General features: G+C 52.0%; 1 protein-coding gene across 1 annotated transcript; it reads right to left on the minus strand.

The window, feature by feature from the left end:
• Window positions 1-6,543: 6,543 nt before the first annotated feature.
• LOC123131491 (cation/H(+) antiporter 15-like) lies at window positions 6,544-9,319 on the minus strand. The gene has a single exon (XM_044551157.1). It carries the CDS (start codon window positions 9,250-9,252, stop codon window positions 6,637-6,639), a length of 2,616 nt encoding a protein of 871 aa, XP_044407092.1. The 5' UTR covers window positions 9,253-9,319; the 3' UTR covers window positions 6,544-6,636.
• Window positions 9,320-10,277: the final 958 nt, after the last annotated feature.

Consider the following 10,277-nt stretch of genomic DNA (forward strand, 5'->3'; position numbering starts at 1 on the left):
AGACATGCGAACCATGTCTATTGGTGTATATGCATGAAGGAACACCATGCAAATGGACCGTTCGGACTCACTTGATTTTGAATCACTTGAGATATGCAATCATACCACATAGGCAAGATGACTGAAAAGCCTCGTTTTCAGTAAGATGGAACAAGATAGCAACTTGTAGGAAGTAACACATTTTGATGTGTGCAGTCCAATAAGTGCTGAGGCATGCAGTGAATATCGTTATGTTCTTACTTCACAGATGATTCGAGTAGATGCTGAGAATATTTACTTGATGAAACACAAGTTTGAATTATTGAATGGTTCAAGTAATTTCAGAGTGAAGTAGAAGATCATTGTGACAAGAGGATAAAATGTCTATGATACGATCATAGAGATGAATATCTGAGTTACGAGTTTTGGCACACAATTAAGACATTGTGGAAATTGTTTCATAATTAATACCGCCTGGAACACCATAGTGTGATGGTGTGTCCGAACATCATAGCTGCACCCTATTGGATATGGTGCGTACCATGATGTCTCTTATCGAATTACCACTATCGTTCATGGGTTAGGCATTAGAGACAACCACATTCACTTTAAATAGGGCACCACGTAATTCCGTTGAGATGACACCGTATGAATTATGGTTTAGAGAAACCTAAGTTGTCGTTTCTTAAAAGTTTGGGGCTGCAACGCTTATATGAAAAGGTTTCAGGTTGATAAGCTCGAACCCAAAGCGGATAAAATGCATCTTCATAGGAAACCCAAAACAGTTGGGTATACCTCCTAATTCAGATCCGAAAGCAATATGGATTGTTTCTAGAATCGGGTCCTTTCTCGAGGAAAAGTTTCTCTCGAAAGAATTGAGTGGGAGGATGGTGGAAACTTGATGAGGTTATTGAATCGTCTCTTCAACTAGTGTGTGGCAGGGCACAGGAAGTTGTTCTTGTGGCACCTACACCAATTGAAGTGGAAGCTTATGATAGTGATCATGAAGCTTCGGATCAAGTCACTACCGAACCTCGTAGGACGACAAGGACACGTACTACTTCGGAGTGGTAAGGTGATCCTGTCTTGAAAGTCATGTTGCTAGACAACAATGAACCTACGAGCTATGGAGAAGCGATGGTGGGCGCGAATTCCGACAAATGGTTAGAAGTCATGAAATCCGAGATAGTATCCATATATCAGAACAAAGCATGAACTTTGATGGACTTGCCCGATGATCGGCAATCCATTGAGATAAATGGATCTTTTAAGAAGAAGACGGACGTGGATGGTAATGTCACCATCTATGAAGCTCGACTTGTGGCGAAGTGTTTTCCGACAAGTTCAAGGAGTTGACTACGATGAGATTTTCTCACTCGTAGCGATGCTTAAAGTCCGTCGGAATCATGTTAGCATTAGCTGCATTTATGAAATCTGGCAGATGGATGTCAAGACAAGTTTCCTTACCAGTTTTCGTAAGGAAAGGTTGTATGCAATACAATCAGAAAAGTTTTGTCGATCCTAAGGAAGCTAAAAGGTATGCTAGCTCCAGCGATCCTTCTAAGGACTGGAGTGAGCATCTCGGAGTTGGAATGTATGCTTTGATGATGATCAAAGATTTTGGGTTTGTACAAAGTTTATGAGAAACTTGTATTTCCAAAGAAGTGAGTGGGAGCACTATAGAATTTCTGATGAGTATATGCTGTTGACATATTGATGATCAGAGATGATGTAGAATTTCTAGAAAGCATATAGGGTTATTTGAAAGGTGTTTTTCAATAGAAAACCTGGATTAAGCTACTTGAACATTGAGGATCAAGATCTATAAGGATAGATCAAAATGCTTAATAATACTTTCAAAATGAGCATATACCTTGACATGATCTTGAAGGTGTTCAAGATGGATCAGTCAAAGAAGAAGTTCTTGCCTGAGTTGTAAGGTACGAAGTTAAGACTTAAAGCTCGACCATGGCAGAATAGAGAGAAAGGACGAAGGTCGTCCCCTATGCTTAAGACATAGGCTCTACAGTATGCCATGCTGAGTACCGCACCTGAAGTGTGCCTTGCCATGAGTCAGTCAAGGGGTACAAGAGTGATCCATGAATGGATCACAGACAGCGGTCAAAGTTATCCTTGGTAACTAGTGGACTAAGGAATTTTCTCGATTATGGAGGTGGTAAAAGAGTTCGTCGAAAAGGTTACGTCGATGCAAGCTTGACACCTATCCGGATAGCTCTGAGTAGAGAGACCGGATACATATAATGGAGCAATAATTTAGAATAGCTCCAAGTAGAACAGTTGTTTGGAATAGCTCCAAATAGAGCGTGGTAGCTGCATCTAGGAGATGACATAGAGATTTGTAAAGCACGCACGGATCTGAAAGGTTCAGACCCGTTGACTAAAACCTCTCTCACAAGCAACATGATCAAACATAAAACTCATTGAGTGTTAATCACATAGTGATGTGAACTAGACTACTGACTCTAGTAAACTCTTGGGTATTAGTCACATGGCGATGTGACCTGTGAGTGTTAATCACATGGCGATGTGAACTAGATTATTGACTCTAGTGCAAGTGGGAGACTGTTGGAAATATGCCCTAGAGGCAATAATAAAAGTATTATTATTATATTTCCTTGTTCATGATGATTGTCTTTTATTCATGCTATAACTGTATTATCCGGAAATCGTAATACACGTGTGAATACATAGACCACAATATGTCCCTAGTGAGCCTCTAGTTGACTAGCTCGTTGTGATCAACAGATAGTCATGGTTTCCTGGCTATGGACATTGGATGTCGTTGATAACGGGATCACATCATTAGGAGAATGATGTGATGGACAAGACCCAATCCTAAGCATAGCACAAAGATCGTGTAGTTCATTTGCTAGAGCTTTGCCAATGTCAAGTATCTCTTCCTTTGACCATGAGATCGTGTAACTCCTGGATACTGTAGGAGTGCTTTGAGTGTATCAAACGTCACAACGTAACTGGGTGACTATAAAGGTACACTACAGGTATCTCCGAAAGTATCTATTGTTTTATGCGAATCGAGACTGGGATTTGTCACTCCGTGTAAACGGAGAGGTATCTCTGGGCCCACTCGGTAGGACATCATCGTATGCGCAATGTGACCAAGGAGTTGATCACGGGATGATGTGTTACGGAACGAGTAAAGTGACTTGCCGGTAACGAGATTGAACAAGGTATCGGTATACCGACGATCGAATCTCGGGCAAGTAACATACCGATAGACAAAGGGAATTGAATACGGGATCGATTGAGTCCTTGACATCGTGGTTCATCCGATGAGATCATCGTGGAACATGTGGGAGCCAACATGGGTATCCAGATCCCGCTGTTGGTTATTGACCGGAGAACGTCTCGGTCATGTCTGCATGTCTCCCGAACCCGTAGGGTCTACACACTTAAGGTTCGATGACGCTAGGGTTATAAAGGAAGCTTGTATGTGGTTACCGAATGTTGTTCAGAGTCCCGGATGAGATCCCGGACGTCACGAGGAGTTCCGGAATGGTCCGGAGGTAAAGATTTATATATAGGAAGTCCTGTTTCGGCCATCGGGACAAGTTTCAGGGTCATCGGTATTGTACCGGGACCACCGGAAGGGTCCCGGGGGCCCACCGGGTGGGGCCACCTGCCCCGGGGGGCTACATGGGCTGTAGGGGGTGCGCCTTGGCCTACATGGGCCAAGGGCACCAGCCCCTAGAGGCCCATGCGCCAAGATAAAGGAAAAAGGGGAGAGTCCTAAAAGGGGAAGGCACCTCCGAGGTGCCTTGGGGAGGATGGACTCCTCCCCCCTCCTTAGCCGCACCCCTTCCTTGGAGGAGGGGGCAAGGCTGCGCCTCCCCCCTCTCCCCTGCCCCTATATATAGTGGAGGGGAGGGAGGGCATCCATACCTGAGCCCTTGGCGCCTCCCTCCCTCCCGTGACACCTCCTCCTCTCCCGTAGGTGCTTGGCGAAGCCCTGCAGGATTGCCACGCTCCTCCACCACCACCACGCCATTGTGCTGCTGTTGGATGGAGTCTTCCTCAACCTCTCCCTCTCTCCTTGCTGGATCAAGGCGTGGGAGACGTCACCGGGCTGTACGTGTGTTGAACGCGGAGGTGCCGTCCGTTCGGCACTTGATCATCGGTGATCTGAATCACGACGAGTACGACTCCATCAACCCCGTTCACTTGAACGCTTCCGCTTAGCGATCTACAAGGGTATGTAGATGCACTCCCCTTTCTACTCGTTGCTGGTCTCTCCATAGATAGATCTTGGTGTTACGTAGGAAATTTTTTGAATTTCTGCTACGTTCCCCAATAGTCTCCTTCTTGATCCTGCAAGGGGAGAGGAGAGGTTGATGGAGATCCAGCAGCACAACGACGTGGTGGTGGAAGCAGCGGGATCTCGGCAGGGCTTCGCCAAGCACCAATGAGAGGGAGAGGTGTCACGGAGGGAGAGGGAGGCGCCAGGGACTTGGGTGCGGCTGCCCTCCCTCCCCCCCACTATATATAGGACCCCTAGGGGGCGCCAGCCCTAGGAGATCCAATCTCCAAGGGGGGCGCCGGCCAAGGGGGGGACTTGCCCCCCAAGTCAGGTGGGGTGCCCCCCCACCCCTAGGGTTTCCAACCCTAGGCGCAGGGGGAGGCCCATGGGGGCGCACCAGCCCACCAGGGGCCGGTTCCCCTCCCACTTCAGCCCATGGGGCCCTTCGGGATAGGTGACCCCACCCGGTGGACCCCCGGGACCCTTCCGGTGGTCCCGGTACAATACCGATTACCCCCGAAACTTTCCCAATGGCCGAAACTGGACTTCCTATAAATATTCACCTCCGGACCATTCCGGAACTCCTCGTGACGTCCAGGATCTCATCCGGGACTCCGAACAACTTTCGGGTTACCGCATACTAATATCTCATAACAACTCTAGTGTCACCGAATCTTAAGTGTGTAGACCCTACGGGTTCGGAAACCATGCAGACATGACCGAGACACCTCTCCAGCCAATAACCAATTGCGGGATCTGGATACTCATATTGGCTCCCACATGTTCCACGATGATCTCATCGGATGAACCACAATGTCAGGGATTCGATCAATCTCGTATTCAATTCCCTTTGTCAATCGGTATGTTACTTGCCCGAGATTCGATTGTCGGTATCCCAATACCTCGTTCAATCTCGTTACCGGCAAGTCACTTTACTCGTTCTATAACGCATGATCCCGTGACTAACTCCTTAGTCACACTGAGCCCATTATGATGATGCATTACCGAGTGGGCCCAGAGATACCTCTCCATTACACGGAGTGACAAATCCCAGTTTCGATTCGTGTCAACCAAACAGACACTTTCGGAGATACCCACAATGCACCTTTATAGCCATCCAGTTACGTTGTGACGTTTGGTACACCCAAAGCATTCCTACGATATCCGGGAGTTGCACAATCTCATGGTCTAAGGAAATGATACTTGATATTAGAAAAACTTTAGCATGCGAACTACACGATCTTGTGCTAGGCTTAGGATTGGGTCTTGTCCATCACATCATTCTCCTAATGATGTGATCCCGTCATCAACGACATACAATGTCCATGGTCAGGAAACCGTAACCATCTATTGATCAACAAGCTAGTCAACTAGAGGCTTACTAGGGACATGGTGTTGTCTATGTATCCACACATGTATCTGAGTTTCCTATCAATACAATTCTAGCATGGATAATAAACGATTATTATGAACAAGGAAATATAATAATAACTAATTTATTATTGCCTCTAGGGCATATTTCCAACAAAGACACGGGTTGTACTACGACCTGGAGGCTGTTGTAAGTCAGGGACTCTCCTATTATATAAAGGGGAGCCCCTAGGTCAGGAAAGACTAGGTTAGAAGCTCTCGAGTACTAGGTTAGCCTAAATCGCACCCTTATAATCGAGATCTCAAGCAATAATCAATCAAGCATGACGTAGTCTTTTACCCCCACCGTCAGGGGCCGAACCTGGGTAAACTTGTGCCTCTCAATTCCGATCAACCCCGTTCAAGCTACTACCTAGTTGCGATGGCCTCAAGACTAAGTCCTTTTTCGAGGATATCTGCCGTGACAAAATCACAACAGGGGCGGCGAGGACGGGAGGGCTCTTCTAGAGCTGGCGGCGGAGAGCCTGGGAACGGCTGCGGAGGAGGAAGAAGAGAGGATATAGCAAATGGAGCTGACTAGTTTTGGGGGTGAATTTGATGCAATTTGGGATGGCAGACTTGCCCGGACACATCCGCCTCATATTTAGGGTGAATATGAGGGGTGTCGGTCAGCCGAGTGTTTTTGGGGGCCGTCAGGGTCAAAAAATCGTGACCGCACAGTGCTCAGACAGCCTGCCTCGATGTATGAGGCGCCCGGTCGTAGATGCTCTAAATATCTACGGGCTGGAATTGCTGTGAAATGGGGTAAACCGTACGTGTCACCAGGCAAATGCCCACCTAACATAAGAGGTAAATAAACCAGTCTTGCAATCAATCCTGATTACAATTGTACTATCGATTACATGCCTGCCTACGTGTGTGTTTGTGCGTGTGTATCTCCTAATTCTTCTACGTGTACTAGTACAGTACGTATTTTTCTAGCTAGCTACTCTGCATCTCTACACTCTAGTCTAGTCATAATTCCAGTCGAAGATGTCGTCGTCTTCGTCGTCGGGTAAGGGCAAGGCGCGGCCGCCGCCGTGCTGGGACTGGGACTGGGACGACTGGGAGTGCTGCTTCTGCTTCCAGGTCCTCATCCTCCGGTGCAGCTTGTGCTGCTGCAGCACCAGCACCGACGCGGAGCACCCCAAGAAGTCGTCCGACGCCAGCACCTCCCCGATGGCGCCCAGCTCCGGGCACTCCTCCTCCTCCACCTCCAGCCCCGCCATGCCCCGAGTCATCGTGTTCCTCGCCGCCCCGCCTCCACCCTCGCCGCCACCCCTCCCCACCACCAACAGCGAGCACTCCCCCACCATCGAGCTTAGCGACTCCAGCGTCTCCACCCCGTTGCTCACGTACCGCTCCGTGTACGTCACCTGCCCCGGCGACACGAACCGCGCGCGCACCTCCGCCATGAACTCCTCGTCCTCCGCCTCCTCCTCCGACATCCTCATGCTCGTCCGCGACTCCTCCGGCAGCATGAACCGGGACACCGACACGCTCACCGACGGGTGCGCCGACAGCCGCGTCGCGTACGCCACCGCCTCCCGGTCGTCCGCACCGCTCAGGAACACCGCCACCACCTGGTGCTGCACCGCTTCTTCGTCTCCCTGCGGCACCGCCTGCACCTCCTCCAGGTCGAGGTCGAGGTCTCGTTCTGGCATCGGCGTCGGCCCGGCGCTGATGCCAGGTATGCTGGGGAGGCGCCGCTCCACGAGGATCCCCACGGTGCACCGCGCGCGCTGCAGGATGCGCTGGTTCAGCTGCCGCCGCCCATCCCCGCCGCGCCGCGACACCATGCGCCCGTCGTAGCGCTGCTCCTTGTGGAAGGGCACGATCACCAGCGACGCCCGCGCGTCCTCCACGCCGTTGCGCACGTCCTCGTCCATGGACGCCAGGCTGGAGATGGCCGTCATCTGGCGCACCGGCAGCGGCACGGCGGCGTCGTAGGTGCTGAAGGCGTGCACCGCCGCCGTCACCTGCTCCATCTCCCACGAGTAGCCCCACCGGGCGTCCTCCTCCTCCTTGGAGTCCAAGGACTGGTTGTTGTAGAGGTGCGTGATGGCGTACTTGCGCGCCGTCTGCAGCTCCACCAGGTGCAGCAGGTAGACGGCCACCGGCGCGCTGCTGCCCTTGGACAGCTCCGCCAGCGTCAGCATGGCCTGCACGCCGCCGGCGCCGTGCACGCACACCAGCACCCGCAGCTCCTGCTCCACCCGCAGCTCCTGGAGGCAGTGCGAGCGGTACTTGAAGGCGCGCCGCTGCTGCCGGACGATGGCCGCCGACGCCGGCCCGGCCATGAAGGTGTTGACGATGGACGCCACCACCAGCACCACCTGCGCCGTGTCGCCCCACACGTTGCTCTTGTCCGCCAAGTTGATAGCCAGGATGTCCGAGTAGCCCTTGACGTTGAGCAGGAACCCCAGCACCAGCGCCTCCCGCGCCGACATGCCCAGCCACCGCCCCACCAGCACCGTGCCGCCCACCTTCCCGGCGGAGCTCACGGCCGTGGTGAAGGCCACGGCGAAGGCGAACTGGGTGGCCGTGAAGCGCCCGATCTCGGCGAAGTCGAGCCTGGCGCCGATGGCGCCGAAGCAGAGCGGCATCACCATCTGGTGCACCGGGTAGGTGAGGCGGTCGACGAGCGTGCGCGCCAGGGGCCCCTCGCGCGGCACGGCCAGGCCGATGAGGAAGGCGGCCATGGAGGCGCTGTACCCCATGAACTGCACCGCCAGGGAGAGGCCCACGATGAGCAGCAGCATGCCCAGCAGCTCGTACTTGCTCACGTACTGCCGGCCCCGCTTCATCCGGTTGATCAGCCTGGCCGCCCTCACGGCCACGCCCACGGCGACGCACACCACCAGCGCCATCCAGAGGAAGAGGAGGAACTGCGTGGAGCAAGAGGAGGAGGAGGAGCGCGACGGGAGGGGCTTGCCGTCGTGGCCGAAGATGGTGGGGTTGACCACCATCATGCTGATGGCGGTGAGGCTGGCGATGTCGGTGGCGAAGGCGGTGCCGATGGCGAGCTGGCCGGTCTCGGAGGTGGTCAGCTTGAGCTCGGTGACGATGCGGATGAGCACCGGGGAGGCGGTGCTGGTGAGCACGAGGATGAAGAGCGCGGTGGAGGCGTAGAGCTTCTGGGGGTGGAAGGTGGCGGCGGAGCTTGGGTGGAGCATGCCGTAGAAGAAGGGCCCCGCGGCGACGGCGAGGAGGAAGCTGATGGCGGAGCCGCCGCAGGCGAGCAGGAGGGAGCGGCGCAGGTTGTGGCGGAGGTAGCGCAGGTCCATCTCGAGGCCGAGGAAGAACATGAAGACGATGCGGAGGTAGTAGATGGTGTCGCCCAGCGCGCTGCCGGCGTCGTGCATGCCCAGGCGGCGCAGGTCGACGGCGCGGCCGAGGAAGGTGGGGCCGACGACGACGCCGGCGAGGATGTGGGAGATGATGCTGGGCTGGCCGAGGCGGCGGAGCAAGGAGTGGAAGAGGCCCGAGAGGAGGAGGACGAGGGCCATGAGGCCGTTGATCACCATCATGCCGCCCATGAAGTAGTCGCCGTGGACCACGTCCGCGCACTCCACGCCGGACTCCATCCGTAGTCGTCGTTGGGTTCGGATGGATGGATGGATGGGTGGAAGGTGGCCGGCCGGCCGGCCAAACTCCGGCGACGAGCTTGGCGATTGCTATATATGGGTGGATGGATATAATATATTGGATGGACGTGCATGCATGCATGCTCGCCTCCTCCGTCCATCCATCCATCATTAGTAGAGTAGTAATAAAAAAGCGAAAAAATAAAAAATAAACGCACTTGATAAATTCATTGCACATCTTTGTTGCTAGATACTTTTTTTTAGCTAACCACCACAGACGGGGGAGTCGAGGGAAAAAGCAGCCCAGCCCAGCCCATGCGGGAAAAATTAAATTATACCTACTGTCAATATGCATGTGCAGTCCGACACTGCATGAGTAGGTAGGTACAACATGCATGTCTTGGCATGCAACACTGAATATCCTTGGGTTACACCAATGATCTGCTCATCAGTCCGGCTAGTAGTATTAGCTAGCTCGAATCTGCTCATCAGTCCGACATGCAACTGCAAGACCGTATTATCAGCTTTTTTCTTTCTTTTTTTTAGAACTCGCCAACTTTATTAATTATCAGCAAAAGTCATAGGTACACGGTTTGGGTCAACCAAACATGTCTACCTACATCTAGATTACCAGCTTGTAAACTTATGTAAACTTGGCGAGATTATCAGCTAAACTACACTAGCAAGCAACACTCCACTATCTTTTTCTTTCTGCAGTGTTCTCCTCTAGGCTGGCCCGCCCAGTTTTTATTTTCCATTATCCACCACTGCGGCTAACTACTCTACACAAAAATGAATGATAATGCATGCGTACAACAGCTCCAAGTGTACAACCATTGTGTCAGCCATCAAACAAATGAATAAAGCACAACCTACTATTCAGATACACGCATGTGCTAACAATCACATCTCTCAACTTTTTGGCACATCCTGCAATCGAATGCAATAGAGCATGAAAATAAGGATAGTCCAACAATAAATGAAAAGGTTTTTCAAGAATAATGAGCTAGTGGCATTGGTATTAC

Source organism: Triticum aestivum, chromosome 6A (genome assembly GCF_018294505.1).
Source record: "Triticum aestivum cultivar Chinese Spring chromosome 6A, IWGSC CS RefSeq v2.1, whole genome shotgun sequence".
NCBI classification, from domain to species: domain Eukaryota; kingdom Viridiplantae; phylum Streptophyta; class Magnoliopsida; order Poales; family Poaceae; genus Triticum; species Triticum aestivum.